The following is a 21,226-nucleotide window of genomic DNA, read 5'->3' as shown; positions in this document are numbered from 1 at the left end:
CGTAAGCAAATCTGAGTTGATTGAAGGTTCTTTCATTCAAACCTTCAATCAACTCAGATTTGCTTACGTGATTTATGGTCAGCTGTAAGAAATCTGGTTCAAATGGGAGTAATTGTTCCAATCCCACCATCACAAAAATTCTGAAGGATATTATTTAGATTTTTTCACAGTACCCAAAATAGACAAGGCTATTCTGATTTTGGATCTCAAAGCCCTGAACATCTTTGCCAAGGTCTGAATGTTCAAATGGAGTCTATCTGCTCAGTGATCGCTACTCTTCATCAGGTGGCTTTTCTGGTAAATATAGACATTAGGGATACTTGCGTCCATGTTCTGATTTGTCAGGCCCATCAGCTTTTCCTACATTTCGTGGTGGGGGAGGACCATTTTCAACTTGTGGCCCTTCTGTTTGGCCTTGTGTATGCCTCATGGGTATTCACCAAAGTCTTGCCACTGGTCCTTGCCTTGTTGAGACAGTAAGGGATATTGGTGGTGGCTTACTATGATGGCTTCCTTCTTCAGGCAGATTCTCAGTCAGATATGAAAATGAATCTTCTGATCATCATGCACAGTATTTCTCCTCATGCCTCTTTGGTTGCTCAGATTTTTGCCTTTTGTGGCTTTAAAGGCCAGGTTTCGGCATTGGCAATCTTTTTCCTGCGTCCATTAGCCTTTAATTCCTTGGTTTGTACATGTTTCTCCTCCAGTGAAGTCTACTTTACCTCCATGGGACTTAAATTTGGTTCTCTCATTTTACAGAATTCTTCTTTTCAGAGTATTAATGATATCCCTTTATTACATTTGTCACAGAAGGTGGCTCAGAGTTTTGAAATAGCTGCCTTATGTTGTAAACCTCCTTTTTTGAGTTAACATAATGATGTAGTTATTCCTAGATATTCCTTTCTTCCTAAGGCAGTATCTGATTTCCATCCCAATGAGGATATTCTACCCTCACTTTGTTCTCGTTCAGCCCAACCTAAAGAAATAGCACTCATCTGTCTGGATGTAGTTAAGGCAATGAGAATTTATTTGTCTGCTACCGAATGTTTCCGCAAGTCAGATTCTCTTTTTGTGATTATTGATGACCTACAGAAAGGAGAAGATGTTTCTTAGCTACCATTTCTTGTTGGACAATACAAGTTTTTGTTCAGGCTTATGATCTTATAGGACAATCTCCACATTTTCCAGTTACAGCTCATTCTACTCAAGCAGTTAGGACCACATGGGCTTTTCAACATCAAGCACCTGTTTCTAAAATCTGTAAGGTGGATACCTAGTCGCTGGCACACACCTCTACTCGTTTAGAGTTGATGTTGTATGTGCAGATGTTTCCTTTGGTTGCAAAGTTTTCAGGTGGCTGCTTAGTTTGTGTTACCTGGGGTTTTTGTTATTCAATTTTTTATTGTTCCCGCCCCTTGATGGACACTGCTTTGAGACGTCCCATTGGTACAAAGATCAAGATCTCCGCTGTGTCCTTCAATGAATGAAAGAGAAAGTAGGATTTTTTTGTACTCACTGTAAAATCCTTTTCTCTGTGGACACAGCACCCTCCCTTCTTTGAGTCCTTTTCTGCCTTAGTTCTACTGCTTTGTGACTATCTAAGCTGTCTTGAATGGGGGTGTGGCCACCAGCAGGAGCCACCCCCAGATCCAAGCTTTTTTTTGTGTGCCTAGCATCCTAATCCTGCAAGTGGCGGTATAACCCATCAGTACAGAGATCAAAATCTCCACTGTGTCCTCCAATGAACAGAGAGAAAAGGATTTCATGGTGAGTTAAAAAAAAATCCTATTTTTACTCTCCCACATTTCCCCCTCCTGAGACCCGCCACACTGCTCCTAGGAGCCCTCCGTCTGAGACATCAGGCTCAGCAGAGTGGCAGCACAGAGTACGTAGCAATAAATTATTCTGCATTGCTGGGATATGTAGCCCTCTATAGCTGATGGTATTAGCATTGCTTTATAATGTATTGCTGAAATGTGTAGTCCTCTATAGCTAATGGTATTCTACCTTGCTGTATAATGTATTGCTGGGATTTGTAGTCCTCTATAGCTGATGGTATTATTATGCATGGCTGTAAAATGTATTCCTTGGATTTGTAGTCCTCTTACACTATTTGTAGTTTGAGAAAGACTGTCTCAAACAGAGAGCTGTCTTTTTTATTTTATCTGTTTCATATTTCCAGGGAAAGTATGTAGTAGGTTATGGGTCATAGATATAGTAAGTGATGTTATTTTAAAAAAAAACTCCTTCTCTGGTTTAGATCAGAGCAAGATTTATTGTGCTTTTGTATAATTTAAAAACAATACATTTTTACATGTTCTTGTAGGATCTGTGCAGAGAGCTTCATGCCAGGATTGATGTTGTGGATGAAGAAAGATATGACATGGAAGTTAAAGTGAATAAAAATGTTATTGAGGTACTGTACAATCTTGCATCTAGAAAACAAAAAACTCACTAATCTTAACGTTATTCAAATTTCAGTGCCATCAGCATTAAAAACCGACATCAATGATTTACAAAGCTGCATGAATAAGTATATATGAATAAACAGGTCACACAATATAAAGTATAATTTACAAAATGTACATTTTTATGTTTAAAAAGAACAGTCCTTAAGCTTCCGTCAAATAGCTGTTTAGGCCTGAAAAGAGCTTTCTGCAGGCAGCATTTTCTTAGTTTCCCTTCCCTGAGAGAGCTAGCATCTTACACAATGTTTAAAGTGGAACCTGAGGAATTATCTTCTATGGAAACTCACAGTAGCCAGGCCCGGATTTCCCACAAGGCCACCGAGGCCCGGCCTCGGGGCGGCAGAGCGCAGAGGGGCGGCAGCGGTGACCTTGTGGGGAAGTTGCGGGCGCCGGTGTAAGATGTCCGGCGGCCGCACACTACGGTCTGCTGCCGTCCAATCACGAAGGGGCGGCCCGAGGCTCCACCCACCGGCTCCGTATCCCCCGCCCTGCCATCTAGTTGCCATTCTCAATTGATGGGGAGGGGGGGTAGCAGCGCGGGGGGGCGTATTGTGGAACCTGGCCTTGGGGCGGCAGGTGGAGTAAATCCAGCCCTGACAGTAGCCCAGCTTGGCTCAATGTAAGTATTCATATATGATATCTGGAGGACATCTGGGGATGCTGAAAAGCCTCGTAGAAGTCAGTACTTCTACTCCAGCATTTTCCCCTCTACACACTTAGAACAGGGAGTCACTCACTCAGCACCACTGCCATTCAGGGAATGCCTTGTATTTTTTTTTTTCAATAAATCCAATGCTTTTACTGATCGGAGAAGGTGGAGATTGTGACATCATCCATCCTCCTTTCCACCTTGTCGAATCAGAGAATGCCTTAAATTAATTGAAAAAAATACAGAGTTGTCTGAATGGCAGTGGCTATTACTGTATGTATGTGTAGCGCAGAGTACTATAGTGCTTTTTAGCATCCCCAGCTGAGCGCTACATATGGATATGTAGTGCTCACCCCGAAGGAGCCACTGGAATAATTTAGGTTCTCCTACCTGTTTCGTAGACACCAGCCCCTTTTCTTAGCTCCAGCAACACCAACACTTCTAGGATAGAACAGGCTTGAGTCATAGGGTCTTTTTAGTATTTATTGCTCAGTAATAACTGGAAGAGAGTGTTATGGTGCTGCCATAAAAATATCATATTTTTCGGCCTCTTGTCATAAGACATCCTGAGTCAATTAATTTCCTTAGTGAATGCTGTCTCAAAAGGTAACACAATTTACATAAACTTGTTAGCTGGATAGTGCTAATTAAATCAAAGGTGGGTTTGTTGTGCTTCCCCAGCAGGGAACCATTTAGCAATGTATATTCTTCCTGAAGGTTCTAGACAAATGGTCTCTAGGTGGGTTTTGACACCAGAAAAGTGTCCCCTCACCTATGTGTGCATTTCAATGTTCAAAATGCTTAAAAAAGGTCATATCTCATAACTCCTGTCCCATACATAGTTACATAGTATTTGAGGTTGAATAAAGACATTAGTCCATCAAGTCCAACCTATTAGGATCTCATTCTAGGAGTACCTGTACCCCTGTATATTACGGTCCCTTAAGAAATCGTCCAAAAGTTTCTTGAACAATTCCACATTATTTGCTGAAATCACCGCCTGTGGCAGTGAGTTCCAGACCCTAACTGATCTTACTGTGAAGAACCCCCTTCGCCCCTTGTGCTGGAATTTTTTTTCCACCAATTTTAGGTGATGGCCTCTAGTTTTTGTAATGGAGTTAATTTTAAACAGTTTATCGCTAATGTTGCTACCACCATTGAACATCTTGTACATGGAAATCATATCCCCCCTTAATCTCCTCACCTCTAATGTGAACATGTTTAAATTTAGTAGCCTAAATCATATCATATCATATGATCGTACAACCTTCAGGAAAAGAACGGTGGCACAAAGGTGAGCCGCTTGATACCAAACACCAGAGTTTTACTATACAGTATGGCGGAGTTCTGATGATTGGGTCTCTTTATGGTATTTCTGATTCTGTTAGCTGTAGAGTGCCAGAGTTTGGACTCTGCAGATAGCAGAACAATAGCTGGAACCAGAACCATTAAACATTTTCGGATCCATAGTTCATAACTGGAAACAGTTATAAGGGTTCCAAGATGATGAATAGAAAAATAATACTTGAAGACCCAGGTGGTAATATTCAGTCTCCAGCCCCTTCCATCTGATTGGCTGATCTCAGGGGGTGGAAACTGGTTTTGGTCTTCACAGTATAATAATGGAGATCTGAAACTTTTTGTAATTACCTTTTTCTTTGCACTGCCCATTTAGGGTTATTAAATATGGTAGCTATTAAATAAATTCCACCCAAGGGTATGCCAAGACCCTAAGGGGAGGGGCTTTCAAGAAATGCTAGGAGCTCTCTTATTAAGTATAACATTTCATAAATTAATTTATTGGTATAAAATGATTATTAAATAATTAAAATTCCATTTTATAAAACATGATTTCATAACATAGTCTTCATTTGTAATGTTGGCATCACATGATTCATTAATACAGCATGATTAGTTAATTCATTTAAAATAGTCCCTTATACGGCATGATTAATTAATTAATTCAAAATAGTCCCGACATGTTTCGCCCTAACTGGGCTTCTTCAAAGCGACAGGAACTGTATATCCTAAATGGAGAGCAATCCATGTACAATGTATTAGAAATGACATGTCTATACAGGGCAAATATATATATCAAAATTGTCAAATGTATGTGTATTGCTTGCTTACATGGAAGGATCCAATCGGGTGCATGCCAGTATAGAACAATAGATCACAGATGATTGACTATATTCACCCTTATTTCAGAAATGGAAAAGGCAATTCCCTTCACATATATGTAAATCCTGTGACTGAAGCGTAGAGCAGATATAGGGGTTGATATATATTTTGTTTTTCTGCCTTTGCCGACACTAATGCTTGATATCTTTGTATAGGATAGGGAGCTGCTTTTTCTTAGACAGACATGGTGGACTTTTGTGGCAATGCATGGGAGAAACTTATGTCCAAAATTCAATCTAATTTTCCATGCCATACTTCAACTAAGCTGGAGATTAATACCTTGATTATCAAATTAAAGAGATTCTTAGAGCAGAAGTCCCTGGTGTACTGGCATATCAAATATTTTGAATGATACACCAGGGAAAATGTTGTCCCTTGGGGACTGAGGGTACAAATTTTTCCCACTGTGGCAAAAATCGACAAAGATCTTAAAACTAAATGGGAATTAAACCTACAACAATGCTCTGAGCACTTCATGCTTCCTTCCGCAGACGAGCTCTATGGGGATGCTGACTTCATTTTCCAGCAGGACTCGGCACCTGCCCACACTGCCAAAAGCACCAAAACCTGGTTCAATGACTGGGGGATTACTGTGCTTGATTGGTCAGCAAACTCACCTGACCTGAACCCCATAGAGAATCTATGGGGCATTGCATAGAGAAAGATGAGAGACATGAGACCGAACAATGCAGAAGAGCTGAAGGCCGCTATTGAAGCATCCTGGTCTTCCATAAAACCTCAGCAGTGCCAAAGGCTGATAGCTTCATTGCCACGCCGCATTGAGGCAGTAATTGCTGCAAAAGGGGCCCAAACCAAGTACTGAGTACATATGCATGCTTATACTTTTCAGAGGTCCGATATTGTTCTATGTACAATCCTTGTTTTATTGATTGCATGTAATATTCTAATTTTCTGAGATTGTGGATTTGGAGACGTCCAATCATCTCAGGTATCTCGTGTCAGAACGAGCACGCTAGTAAGCTTGTAGATGATTTCCTACGACCGCATGTTTCAACTTTGCCTTCGTACTTACAACTTATAGATGAAGTAAATGTCCCAAAATACACTTTACTAGTAGCTGTGGATGTTGAAGCTTTATATAGCTCCATACCACATGTACTTGTGTTAAAAACTATCAATAAATTCCTATTAGAGAGACCTAAATCCCAATGGGAATACGTGGAATTCGTAATGAGCCTTTTAGAACATGTGCTCACAACCAATGTCTTCGTATTTATTGGCTCCCACTACCTCCAGGTGCAGGGGGTGGCGATGGGGACACGTTGTGCTCCCTCATATGCCAACCTGTACCTGGGTGGGTGGGAGCGATCTTTGATGTCGGATGACAAATACATGGAAGGTCTTAGTCACGTTTTAATTTGGCTAAGATACATTGATGATGTCCTTATTTTATGGACGGGATCACATCAGGAATGGCTGGATTTTATGACATTGCTCTCTGATAACCTGTATAATTTGAAGTTCCCTATGCAATGTGACTATAAGATAATTTCATTTTTGGATACAGAAATCTATATTATGGATGACCTAAACATTGCAACTACTTTATACAGGAAACCCACGGCGGCAATACGATATTACCCTCTACGAGTGCACATCCGGCACCCCATATCAGAACAATCCCTTATGGACAGTATCTTAGACTAAAAGGGAATTGTACTCAACACTCCGACTTTCTGCACGAAGCAAACTTACTTAAAGAACGCTTAATATTGAGGGGATATCGCAAATCCTGCCTAAAGAAGGCCTTTCAAAGGACAAACAACCAAAACAGAACTGACTTGCTATATAAAAAGAAGGGTGACCCTGGAGACACCAACTACCACCAAACTAATTTTGACATACAATCGACAAAACTCGCAAAGTCGCAAGATACTTACTGAACACTGGCCAATTCTAACATCAGACCGAATAATAGGTATACATATCCAAGATCAACCAGAACTAGTTTTTCAAAGATCTAGGTCTCTAAGGGACAGTCTAACTAAGAGTCACTTTGAGGAAATTAAAAGTATAATTCACGCATTAACAAATATAGGTCTCCATAGGTGCAGGAAATGCTCTCAATGCACTTGGCTGCATATTGCCGAATGGAGATGCTTGAACTTTGAAGGATCACTACACCATCGGGGTCCCCGATGCAACAGCAGACAGAGTGGTGTTATCGGTGGATTACTATCCCCGTCCCCACTCGTTGTAGGAATCTCTGTTCCTCCCACGATCCCCTGAGGAAGCAATATGCGAAACGCGTTGGGACTGGATATACCAATCTCCGATTGCAAATATAGTTGGTATCAAATGAATGCAGTTGGATATATGGGGATGTGATACAATATATGAGCTTACGCTCCTGGCAATAATAGTTAAGTGCAATCCTTTGTACATATGATTTTAGATTATTTATTCAGTGTCTACTAAACTTTATCCTATTTTATACAAATGTATCCATGCGGTGGTGATATGCCTCTCTTCAAACCCCTGATTTCTATTTGTTGCAATTGTTCTATCTGCAAACCAAGGCACTGAAAGGTCCAAATCGTCCACTTGCACTAGCGCAGTGTGGAAACCAGGACCATCAGTGTTTACTCACTCCTGGCTCTAGCGCTTATTGCGGCACTGCTAGTGAATAAACAGAAGCCTGTTATAGGAATTTACGGCCCTACAGATACAGTTTAGTATCATCCGCAAAAATTGAAATAGAACTATTTATTCCAAACTCTTATGTCATTGATGAATAAGATGAACAGGATCGGTCCCAGGACCGGGTACCCCACTCACAACCTTTGCCCATTTAGAAAAATAGGATTTTTGTACTCACCGTAAATTCCTTTTCTCTCCGTTCATTGAAGGACACAGGGAACAGATCGTACATCATGGTATATTGCCACCTGCAGGAGAAGGATGCTAGCCACAAAACAAAAGACAAAGACACCCTAAGGGTGGCCTCTGCTGGTGGTTAAACCCCCCACCTGCTGACAAGTCTCCAGTAAGTAACAAGCAGTTAGGAGTATACACCGAAATAAAGAGGGCGGGACCTGTGTTCCTCAATTAACGGAGAGAAAAGGATTTTACGGTGAGTACAAAAATTCTATTTTCTCCTCCGTTCATTGAAGGATACAGGCAACAGATCATAGATCATGTACTGTAGGGACGTCACAAAGCAGTAACAGGCAGAGGGATGGGCACACAACCAAAATTCCCAACAGAGACCCCACTAAAGAACAGCCTGCAAAATCCTGCGCCCCAATCCAGCATCCGCCGATGTTAAAACATCCACCCTATAAAACACAACCAACACAACCTTAGGTAGTAAGGCCGGTCGAGGATGGAGAGCAGCCTTGTCTCTATGAAGAACAAGCAACGGTGACTTGCAGGACAAGGCCGCCAACTCAGAAACCCTAAGAACCTCACGTGGGAGCGGAGTTTCAAAAGTTTTTTCTGAGGAAGAAAAACCCGGGCCAAAACTTCTTGAAGTTCAGAATATCGTACGGTGACCTCCAGATCCGCCACCAGAGAAGAGTGCGACTCTGCCTTCAGGAGAAGGTCATCCAGGTACCCCACAATCGAGATTCCCCGGCAGTGTAACAATGCCAGACTCGGGGCTAACACCTTGGTGAACACTCGAGGGGCTGACGCCAGACTGAAAGGCATCGCCACAAACTGGAAGTGCTCCTCCCCAACCATAAAACGAAGATAACGCTCATGAAAGAGATAAATGGGGACATGAAGGTAGGCATTCTTGATGTCGATGGAGGCTAGAAGATCCCCTTGATGGAGACACGCCACCACAGATCTGATCGACTTCATCCAAAACCTGCGCACCCGTACAAAGGTATTCAACCGTTTGAGGTATAGGATTGGTCAAACCTCCTCTTTCATGGGCACGGTAAACAGGTTTGAATAGAACCCTTTGAACCTCTCCGAGGAGGGCCTGGAATGATCACCCCCTGAGACAAGAGGTCCGCCACTGCACGGTGAAGATCCGCCAGTCATTGAGGGGAAAGTCACATGCTGGAAGGGAAAACCTGTCCCAGGTTGAGCAGGGCTGCATTTAATCTCCCTGCTGCTCCAAGGCCAGTTTCCAACCCCCTTCCCCATCAATGGAGAATGGCAACCGGAAGGCAAGGGCGGCAGGGTTTGTTTAAATTTTTTTATTGTTTCTTTAATTTTTTAACTTTTATTATCACTTTTATTTAACTTTTTTAATTGTTATGTATCTTTATCGTTTAGTTTTTAAATTTTTTTAAATTTTATTTTTTTCATACATTTTTTTATTTTTAATCACCTTTTTATTTTTTTAACTTAGTTAATTTCTTCTTATTTTTTAATTATTTTTTATTTATATTACATTTTTTTTAATCAATTTTTTTCACTTAACTTTATCGCTATCACACAGGAGCTAACAAGCCCCTGTGTGACAGCATTTGGAGGTGACAGGTTCTCTTTATTGACCCTGTCATCTCCAAAAGAGTTCTACCACAGGACTGTGATGGAACTCCTGTGACAGCTGAGAGGGGAAGAGGGTTAATTGTAACCCTGACGCTCTGCTCACCGCATTGGCGGCCAGTGAGGAGAGAGACTCGGCGGTGGAGCCAGCGAGGAGAGAGATAGGTGGGGGTGGAGGGGGAACGAACGAACAAGCGGCTTCCTCACTCTACATTTAGCTCACTCTACATTTAGCCCTGCTTTCCCAAAGCAGGGCTAAATGTAGAAAACAACTTACCCCTGGCGCCCGGAACTGCATGTTCCGGGCGCAGGGGATTACACACCGCTGCCGCCCCTCCGCTCCCTGCCGCCCTGAGGTTGGGCCTCGGTGGCCTTGTGGAAATCCGGCCCTGGGGGTGAGACAGAAATTCGATCTTGTAGCCCGAAGAAACCAGCTCCCGCACCCAGGTGTTGGAAACATGAGCCAACCAAAAATCTGCAAAGACCCGAAGACGCCTCCACCCTGGAATCCAGAGATTGGGGCAGACCTTCATGCGGATGGGGGCTTGCCGGGGGGCTTGAAGGACTTAGGCTGCCAGAGACGCTTGGCGGCCTGGCAAGGAGGAGGTTTGGAGAGCTTACCGCCTTACCATACCTTTGAATATTTTGCCCACTATTGACATTAAGCTGACTGGCCTAGTTACCTGGTGTACTTAATTTCCCCTTTTTGTATATTGGTATCACATTCACTTTTCGCCAATCAGCCGGTACCATTTCTGTCATTTCTGTCATTAGTGTCCATAAAAATGTTGTACAATGGTCTGGCTATGACCTGGCTAAGTTGCTTTAGTACCTTCGGATGTAACTCTTTAGGTCCTGGGGATTTTTTAATATTTAATCTTTCTAGGATCTGTACAACTCTGCTCTCCGACAGCCACTGAGATGCGTTCAATTTCTTGTTACTATTTCCTCAGCAGATGCCTTGATCGCTACCAACGTCTGTCTCATCTGTAAAGACAAGAAAAGCATTCGCTTTCTCCCTGTCACTGATAGTTAACCTCCCCTTGTCATCCGTTATGGGGCCTTCATGTTCCGTCCTTACCCTCTTGCTATTTATATATTTAAAGAATGACTTGGGGTTCCGTTAGCTTGCTATGTGTTCCTCATATTCTATTTTTTGCAGCCATGGTTGCTTTTTTACATCTTTTGTAGTTTTTCATCATTCCTTGTAGTGTTTGAATGCCTTTGATGACCCCTCTGACTTTGATCTACTGTTACATACAAGCTGGCCGATTGCTTGTATGTAACAGCTGGTATCAGCTGTTTACATACACAGCAGGATTCTGCACGAGCGAGCAGAAAAAAAAATTAATGCACATGTACGTCCACCCGCTGGGAAGAGGTTGCCGTCCGCCCGTGTATTCATAATGGGCAGATGGCAAGTGGTTGAGTACAGAAAAAAGAAAAAAAAAACTCTGATCTCAAATAATGTTCCTTTTTATTGTACAGATTGAGGACTTGAATCGAAAGATTTTAGACCTCCGAGGAAAGTTCAAACGCCCAACACTGCGGAGAGTACGTTTGTCAGCAGATGCCATGATGCGAGCACTTTTAGGCACGAAACACAAGGCAGCCATGGATTTAAGAGCCAACCTCAAACAAGTTAAGCAAGCCAAAAAAGATGATACAGATAAGGTAAGTGTTGTAGTGTTGTTTGTGTGCAAGGTTGTATCTCCCAAAAAACTGTTGTGGGCCATTAGGGCAGAACATGTATAAATTGTAGTGACTGTTTCATTCTTTTTCTTTCACAGTTCTCTTCCATATCTCTAGACATTTGAGGATATATCTAGCATATAATCTGTGCATTGAATGGTTGCACAGACCACATCTCTTTCTCTTGTTGGCTAGAATGTACAGTTTACAAGAATTTTGTTCTAAAAGAAAAAGTAAAGCCTTAAAAAAAGGGTGTCATACTTTTATGTGCCTATGGCCATAATGGCCACCATGATGTCTAAATATGTCAAAATAATGATAGTCTTACTAACAGCATGCAATGCCAATCTTCAGCTTCTATAGCACGCAATATCTTGAAAATCAGCAGAGTCCCTTGCAGTTCGTCCACAAAACACGGAGAGGGAACTCACAAACGATAAGTATACTTTGTCATCAGGAGCCGCCAGAATAACCCAGGTCATCACTAGTTGTCTAGGGGTTTTGGGGTTCAGCTGCCCCATTAGCATTTACTGCCCTCTTCTGATGCCCGCAAAGCTGATATCCACTCCAGAAGTACAATGCTGAAAAACATCTTCACACTGGGGAGAGAGGGTATAGGGATCCTAGACATCAAGGGTAGTACAGACATAGACTCCAGATTTACCCTCAGTGTAGATCCATTTAAAGAACAGAGAATATAAATTTGAGTCACAGATGAGCACAGATCCTCTGCAGGAGAGACACCAGACTTGCTCCTGAGGTCCACTATGTTTCAGGCACCTCCAGTAGCCATCAGTTTCCCTGGTTCTCCTCCTCTGACAACAGCACAGGCCTCCTCCATACGAATGGCCTAGGAAAATACTTTATGCACTCCAGCATCTGCAAACCCCCAGGCTAGGCAGCACTCCAGATTGTACTCGAACTCAATGCAAGTCTATGGGGATAGAACATTGAAAATCAAATATCCCCATTTTGAAGCCTTATATGCAATTTATTGGCCATAAAAAGTGTATGGGGATCCGGGTACTGCCCTGGGGGACATGAATCAATAGGGGGAAAAACTTTTTAAAAATAGCAGTTATTTTAACATTGCTTAAAGGGTAACAATAAAAATAAAAAATTCCTTTAAATATCGTGCCTGTGGGCTCCCCTTAACCTGCCTGTAAAGTGGTGCATCTAGAACCTGTATATACAATGTATAGAACCTGCTGCAGCAAAACTGACATTTCTAAAGAAAAAAAAAATGTAAATATTTTTTTTAAAGCGTGCAATTCCGCCTCCCAAACAATACCAGACCCTTTAGGTCTGGTAGGAATGTTAGGAGGGACCCCGTTTAAAAAAAAAAAAAGCGTGGGATTCCCAAAAGTCATACCAGACCTTTTAAGATTGCTTGCCAACCTGACATGCTGCATTCGCCTCCACTCTCCTTCCCTAGTGGGATTCATCCATCCGAGTTGACCATACTTGGAGCAAACACCCAAAACTTATTTTGCTGAAACCTATCAAGCCAGCCTCTTCATCCTGTTCCCACACAGCTACTGTAACCTCTTGGAGTCTGTTATGCCTCTAACCTGGACAGCCTGATCCTGTAAACTCCGGACAGCACAATTGCAAGTACCTCTTAAACCCCATTACTCAAACTTACTGCAGTTATATATTCCTTGCTATAGTAAGACAACCATTCCTAATCTATGTGAACGCATGGACATTCTCTTATTCATATAAGTAGTAATATATGAAGTAATACAGCCATTCAGTATCCATGTAAACATTCTGTTATATTAAGTAATACAGCCATTCAGCAGCTATGTGAACGCATGGACGTTCTGGTTACATGAAGTGGCTTATGAAGTATTACAGCCATTTAGTATCTATGTGAATGCATGAATATTCTGGTTATATGTACTGGCTTATGAAGTAAAATAGCCATTCAGTATTTATGTCAACGCATGGACATTCTGTTATATGAAGTAATACATCCATATCAGTATCTGTTAGAACGCATGTTCTGATACAAAAATTGAAGGGGCAGTCCAGATATACAGCACTCTGACGAGGGTGTTCATACACCAGTTGCTTGTGTGGGCAAGGTGTGAAGGTGGTGTGCAGCTTCCTGATAGTACGTACCGGGGTGTCCGACCCGTGTAATCATAAACAAAAAGGAACAAAGGAGTGAAGCGCCACGACCAGGGAAATTTTTTTTTTTAAGTGGACCAGTAAATGTAGACTGATTGGTAGTCTGGTGGGGTGGTCCGACTTGCTTAACGGTGAAGTGGAGGCGAACAGGTGTGGTCCTTACCGGTTTGAGTGGTGGGAGGTCACCGGGAACACAAGCGGAGAACGATGGAGAAGTGAGATGTGGCACACAATGAATACAAGGTGTGGAGTGTAGAAACTCACCGTTTGGTAAGGGTAGAATCGATGTCATCTGCGAAGATCCAGGGGTCCTGTATGGATGGATGAGGAAAAGAAAGTCAAAGCAAACTTTAGCTTTGACTTTCTTTCTAAAATGCTTGCAGTGTATTGTATGTAACTGACCAAGGGAGGGCTGTTTGTTTTTTCCTCTGCAAAAGTGGAGTTAGACTTGACCTACAAATATGAGAATGAGATTACAGTTACCTGATCTGGCTATTTTATTTTGGATTGTACACAATGACCATGCAGTACTTGTACTTCATCAACTGCCAGTACAACTGATAATTCTGAAAGTGATGTCATCTTTTTATAACTAGAATTCTGTTTTAAGAGACCATGAAGTGCCATAAACACCTGGCAAAAGCAGAACACAGTGGGAATATAGAAAGTCTTGCCATGAACTTGAAGTTAAGCCATGGCCAGCTGTACAGCAGCATTAACGCAGGACAAAAGGGGCAGGTGCCCAGAGCCCAGTCATTGTTGTGGGGCCCAAAGCAACTGCCTCTTCAGCCCACATAAGATAAACATGTGCTGGGCTGGCAGCCTCACCTGTGTAGGCAAGGAGCCGTGCACCAGCCCTGCCCCCTGTCTGTGTACACGGCCTTGATGCTCTACAGACAGGAGGCTACAAACAGCAGTATGGACGCGGCTCCAGGCTCTGCCCACTAATAAACTCGGCCCCGTTCCCTGCTCTCCGCACTCCGATCACCTTTGTTGCCTGGGGCCTGCTGGGATCCCGCACTATGCCCTGAGCTGTCACCCCCACTGTGTCCCCTCTCCAGAGCTTCACACCAAGTAAGTGCCCATATATGCCAAAGTATATGTATGCAACAGATACATATTAAATTTTTTTTTTTAAGTGGACCAGTAAATGTAGACTGATTGGTAGTCTGGTGGGGTGGTCCGACTTGCTTAACGGTGAAGTGGAGGCGAACAGGTGTGGTCCTTACCGGTTTGAGTGGTGGGAGGTCACCGGGAACACAAGCGGAGAACGATGGAGAAGTGAGATGTGGCACACAATGAATACAAGGTGTGGAGTGTAGAAACTCACCGTTTGGTAAGGGTAGAATCGATGTCATCTGCGAAGATCCAGGGGTCCTGTATGGATGGATGAGGAAAAGAAAGTCAAAGCAAACTTTAGCTTTGACTTTCTTTCTAAAATGCTTGCAGTGTATTGTATGTAACTGACCAAGGGAGGGCTGTTTGTTTTTTCCTCTGCAAAAGTGGAGTTAGACTTGACCTACAAATATGAGAATGAGATTACAGTTACCTGATCTGGCTATTTTATTTTGGATTGTACACAATGACCATGCAGTACTTGTACTTCATCAACTGCCAGTACAACTGATAATTCTGAAAGTGATGTCATCTTTTTATAACTAGAATTCTGTTTTAAGAGACCATGAAGTGCCATAAACACCTGGCAAAAGCAGAACACAGTGGGAATATAGAAAGTCTTGCCATGAACTTGAAGTTAAGCCATGGCCAGCTGTACAGCAGCATTAACGCAGGACAAAAGGGGCAGGTGCCCAGAGCCCAGTCATTGTTGTGGGGCCCAAAGCAACTGCCTCTTCAGCCCACATAAGATAAACATGTGCTGGGCTGGCAGCCTCACCTGTGTAGGCAAGGAGCCGTGCACCAGCCCTGCCCCCTGTCTGTGTACACGGCCTTGATGCTCTACAGACAGGAGGCTACAAACAGCAGTATGGACGCGGCTCCAGGCTCTGCCCACTAATAAACTCGGCCCCGTTCCCTGCTCTCCGCACTCCGATCACCTTTGTTGCCTGGGGCCTGCTGGGATCCCGCACTATGCCCTGAGCTGTCACCCCCACTGTGTCCCCTCTCCAGAGCTTCACACCAAGTAAGTGCCCATATATGCCAAAGTATATGTATGCAACAGATACATATACTCTGTGCAATACATACATATGCAGAGCAGATTTCTGATGTTGCTTCTCTAGTTCAATCTATGCTGCTGAAGCAGAATTTAGAATTTTTTAAGAAAATGTCATCAAGTTCCTTGGCTGCAGCAAAGCTTCCTGTGCTCCCAATACTAGGGATGTACCTATAGATACAATTACAAACAGGATCTGTGCTATGGAACAATAAACCTCTAAAAAGAATTATAAACATGCACTGCGCTTTATAGACCAACTACATATGTAATCTAATGATTATCTACATGTGAAATAAATACAGAACAATTATATATATTCATAAAAGTTGGGAGTTTTATATATGCCAGTTTGTGTTGTGGTACCTTAAGAATCCTGTTTTTTTAATAATCTATTAAAGTAACTGTATTTATGGGATGTGGTACCTCCAAAAAAATGTTATCCCCTAATATGAGGTATATCGCTTAACCACAGAGTCTGTTATAGCTGAAACACTAAGGCTGGGTTCACACCTAGGTGTATCGAATATGTGCGTTTGTTGCCCGCTTTGTTTCGCGCGATTCGCGGTAAAAAAACACGCGACAAACGCACGTTTCCAAGGGCTACCTGGCTGTATCCCAATGGATACGCGCGACAAAAACGCCCCAAAGAAGCTCCTGTACTTCTTTGGGCGTAGGGCGTTTTGTAGCGCGTTCATACGGCCTGCAATACGCCCAGGTGTGAACCATACCCATAGGAAATAATGGGATTTCGGTGTTTGAGCGTTTTGCAGAGCGTAGGAACGCGCTACAAAACGCCCCGATGTGAACCGGGCCTAACAGTCAAAGTCCAGTGTTAATCCCAGAAGTTGAAACGATCAGCTCTTGGGCTTTGGATCCCACTACACAGCACTCAATAGGAGTGCTCTGTAGCAGGCAATGTTAATCCAATGCACCAAAAGTATTATTCTGCAATAAGCCTTCTAACCTCTATGTTATTCCATTTGTTATTTTGTAAAGTCAGTATTTTGGGGGCACAGTAGTCCTTTGTCTACATGCTTTGTGCACAACAGGAATACCCTTTGTTTAGAAAATTCTCAGAAAATTGTCACTTTCTGTCAGTTCTGAGGCTCAGACAGAGTTGGAAGCATCTCTGTCCAGCTACTCCCTGCAGCAATAGATCAGTTTTATAGGTTCCCATGAAGAAAAAATATATAGAGATAGAGAGAGAATGTTGGATAATCACATTTATTTGATATTTTCATTAGCCGACTTTGTCGATTGTAGTTAAAGGTAACTATCTGGGGATGCACAAACTATTTAAAGTTGTATTGCTAAAAGTTATAGGACAATTATTTTCTATCTTTTCACTAATTCTTCCTAAAAAAAACAAAAAACAAAATATATGTATCCACATCTGCTACAAAATAAAAGCCTATTTGTCTCAAACAACAGAAAATACATGTATGTAGACTACAGAGACTAAAGAGGTATAACGTGTGGAACTACAACATCTCTGCATTCAAACATATGGTCTGGGACATAAAGGGATTATAGGGAGAAAAAGTTCAAGGACTAAATTTTTGGACTTTTTCATGTTTATTTTTTCTATACTAACTATATATATTTAACAAATAATAAAAGCTATAACAAACATTTTATGTCGCCGGGAATAACAAGCAAAGCACAACATGAAAAAAGCAACTGATTGGAGTTTATTTTTCAAAGTCTGTCTACTGTAAATTTGAATCTGATTGATTTTGGAATACTGCACTTTGTACACCATCATTGCTATGTGTACTTATTGTGTTTTATTAATTGAGAACTATGACTGTGTATTTCTGTGCCACACAGGATATACGGGAAGTTGGTGACTGGAGAAAAAATGTTGATGCCCTTAGCGGAATGGAGGGCAGGAAAAAGAAATTTGAATCCTCTGGCGCTGTGCAGTCCTAAAAAGGTACCATTGCAGTACAACATATATTTATGTAGATGGTGATATGAAATACCATCCTGTGTGTCTGGTTTGCGCAGTGGGTTTTCCCGCTACGCTAATAGTGCAACCTGTCAGAAGCTGCATACTGTGCGTGCACTGTCAGGGCCCTCTTTAATATTGATTTTACAGCAGAGGCGGAGCAACACTATGCAATGCTGATTGCATAGTAAACAGAATGGTGCTGCAAGGGTTGCTTCCTTTTCTTCAAGCAAAACCCGAACAGTCTAGCGCCACACTGCAATTTTATTTTAGCGATAAACAGGAGAGAGCGAGGAGAGACAGCTAGGAGAGAGAGCCAGGAGAGACAGCCAGGATAGAGTAGAGACAGCCAGGATAGAGAGAGAGAAGAGACAGCCAGGAGTGAGAGAGAGAAGAGACAGCCAGGAGTGAGAGAGAGGAGAGACAGCCAGGAGTGAGAGAGAGGAGAGACAGTCAGGATAGAGAGAGAGAAGAGACAGCCAGGGGAGAGAGAGGAGACAGCCAGGGGAGAGAGAGATAGAGAAGAGACAGCCAGGAGAGAGAAAGAAGAGAGAGGAGAGATGGCCAGGAGAGAGAGCAAGGAGAGACAGCAAGGAGAGACAGCCAGGGGAGAGAGAAGAGACAGCCATGCAAGAGAGAAAAGAGACAGCCATGCAAGAGAGAAAAGAGACAGCCAGGATGGAGAGAGAGTCAGAAGAGAGAGGATGTTCAATATCCTGGTGGAGAGCTTGCAGGGTGTCAGGAGGACTGTACAAGATCATGGGAGGGCTGTGCTGAGTCTCAGGTGGGCTGTGCAGTTATTGTTGCAGGTGCATCCCTAGTAAATTATGAAAGTGCACTGCACTTTATAGACCAACTACATATGCAACCCCCAACCTAGAAGTACCACACTGATGTAAATGACTTCCTGCCTGTACATGCCAGGAAATATGAAGTATGGGAAATCTGTTGAACTAAGGCAGGGGGGTTATTTGGCATGTATGTAGTTATGTGGGATATGCAGATTCTTTATCTTTCCTGCGTTAGTTATGAAACTGCCTTTAACCACTTGCTGACCAGGTGTTTAGACCCCCTTCCTGGCCAGGCCATTTTTCAGTATTCAGCGCTGCGGTACTTTGACTGATGTTTATTCCGTCATGCAACGCTGTACTGAAATGAATTTTATACCATTTTTGGGGGGCAGATAGAGCTTTCTTTTGGTGGTATTTAATCACCACTGGTGGTTTTTTTTTTTGCATGTCAATTTTTTTATTTTAATTCTTTTTTATGTGTAACTTTAAATTGTTTGGGGGAAACTAATTTTTGTTTCCACTTTACTTTATTGCTATCAGGTCCTCTTTATGGAAACATCAGGGGTCTCCAAGACCCCTAATGTCACCTAGGACCCCCCTGAAGAAGCTGATGAAGCAGAGATCTGCTTCATCAGTTTCTCTCCAACGTCTGAAGCTGGAGAGAGACACGAGAATGCGGAAGTGATGTAATATACATCACTTCCGCATTCTGACACCGGAGGGGGGACCGGCAGCTTATACAAGCGATCCGCCGGTTCTATAGCCGGCTTCCTCGCTATGCTAATAGCGTATCTTCTCAGAAGCTGCAAACAGCGCGCGCCAGTTTAAGTAGTAACCAGCACACGCCGTATGCAGCTTCTAACAGCGTGGGAGATGGGAGGAATTTAAACAAAAAAGTTTGTTTTATGCTCCCGGGGATAAAATGTCCCCGGATTTTGTTTTAAAAATGTTGTCACCTTACCTTGGCCTGGTGGTCAGTGGGGGGCTCCATGGCCCCTGGTTGTGGGGGGGGTGTCTGTGGCCGCAGCTGCAGTGGCTCTCTCCCTCTGCCGCCTGTTTGTCACCTGCACCCGGCCGGCCCGCATCCGATGCAGCTCTGTGATCGGCGGCCGCTCGGTCCTCAAGGGGGTCCTCAGAACTACCCAACGGGCTGCCCTCTACAGCGCCTGATTACAGGGCCGCGTCTGCTTGATCCAGCCAGCCCGGCTCGCATACCGAGGCGATCCGGGCTGGTTGTACCAGGTAGACGCAGCATGTTAGAGGGCCCCCTGCTGGGGCCTCCCGAGCACCTCCTTGAGGAGCAGCTGACGCACCGATCACAGAGCAACGTCGGATTCGGCGGGCGGCCGGGTGCAGGTGATAGCGGGGGTCAAGGGGCCTTCGCGGTGACATCAGAGAGGCCCGGGGGCAATTGCCACCCTGCCCAGTCCGCCCCTGTGGCTCCCACAGACTGGCTATGTGGTACACAATTTAGTCCTGTCAATTTAAGAAGGTGCTCCTAACGACAACTGGTTATGCATATAAGACACCTCTCCACAGAATCTCTTTCTTCCATTCAACCTCACCCCCATGGGCAAGACCAAAGAGCTGTCATAGGACGTTCGGGACAAGATTTGTATACCTGCACAAGGCTGGAATGGGCTACAAGACTATCAGCAAGAAGCTTGGTGAGAAGGAAACAACTGTTGGAGCTATTATTGGCAAATGGAAGGAATACAAAATACCAATCAATCGGTCTGGAGCTCCATGCAAGATTTCGCCTCATGGGGTAAAGATGATCATGAGAAAAGTGAGGGATCAGCCCAGAACTACACGGGAGGAGCTTGTGAATTATCTCAAGGCAGTTGGGACCACAGTCACCAAACGAACCACTGGTAACACAATACACCGCCATGGATTGAGATCCTGCAGCGCCCGCAAGGGCCCCCTCCTCAAGAAGGCACATGTACAGGCCCATCTGAAGTTTGCAAATGAACATCTGAATTATTCAGCAAAGAATTGGGAGAAAGTGCTGTGGTCAGATGAGACCAAAATTGGCACTTTAAGCATTACCTCGATTCGATGTGTTTGGAGGAAGAAAAATGCTGACTAGGACCCTAAGAACACCATCCCTACAGTCAAGCACGGAGGTGGAAACATTATACTTTGGGGCTGATTCTCTACTAAAGGTACAGGCCTACTTTGAGGGGCCAATGGACGGGACCATGTATTGTAAAATCTTGGATGAGAACCTCCTTCCCTCATCCAGAACACTGAAGATGGTTTCGTGGATGGGTCTTTCAGCATGACAATGACCCAAAACATACCGCCAAGGCAACAAAGCAGTGGCTCAAGAAGTACATTAAGGTCATGGAGTGGCCTAGCCTTAATCCTATAGAAAATTTATGGAGGGAGCTAAAACATTGAGTTGCCAACATTGACAGCCAATAAACCTTAAGGATTTAGAGAAGATCTGTAAGGAAGAGTGGACCAAAATCCCTCCTGAGATGTGTGCAAACCTGGTAACCAACTACAAGAAATGTTTTACCTTTGTGCTTGCCAACAAGGGTTTCTCCACCAAGTACTAAGTCATGTTTTGCTTCGGGATCAAATACTTATTTTACTCGCTGAACTGCAACTCCATTTGTAACATTTTGTTTTTTCTGGATTTTTAGTTTATATTCTGTCTCTATCATTTAAAATACAGCTATGATAAAAAAATTATAGACCTTTCAT

The 21,226-nt window shown here is 43.2% G+C and overlaps 1 protein-coding gene across 1 annotated transcript in view; it reads left to right on the top strand.

Annotated features, from left to right (window-relative positions):
* TNNI3 (troponin I3, cardiac type) overlaps positions 1 to 21,226 on the top strand; it is a 59,277-nt gene that overhangs the window by 32,711 nt on the left and 5,340 nt on the right. Inside the window, exons 5-7 of the mRNA XM_018566087.1 lie at positions 2,327 to 2,416; positions 11,254 to 11,439; positions 17,600 to 17,705. Of these exons, the coding sequence (XP_018421589.1) occupies positions 2,327 to 2,416; positions 11,254 to 11,439; positions 17,600 to 17,701 (378 nt within the window). The 3' untranslated portion in view covers positions 17,702 to 17,705. The remainder of the gene's footprint in view (positions 1 to 2,326; positions 2,417 to 11,253; positions 11,440 to 17,599; positions 17,706 to 21,226) is intronic.

This window comes from Nanorana parkeri, unplaced genomic scaffold, assembly GCF_000935625.1.
Source record: "Nanorana parkeri isolate BGI_ZX_2015 unplaced genomic scaffold, ASM93562v1 scaffold915, whole genome shotgun sequence".
NCBI classification, from domain to species: domain Eukaryota; kingdom Metazoa; phylum Chordata; class Amphibia; order Anura; family Dicroglossidae; genus Nanorana; species Nanorana parkeri.
Note: the sequence above shows the minus strand (reverse complement) of the source record. Positions and strands in the feature narration are given on the sequence as shown.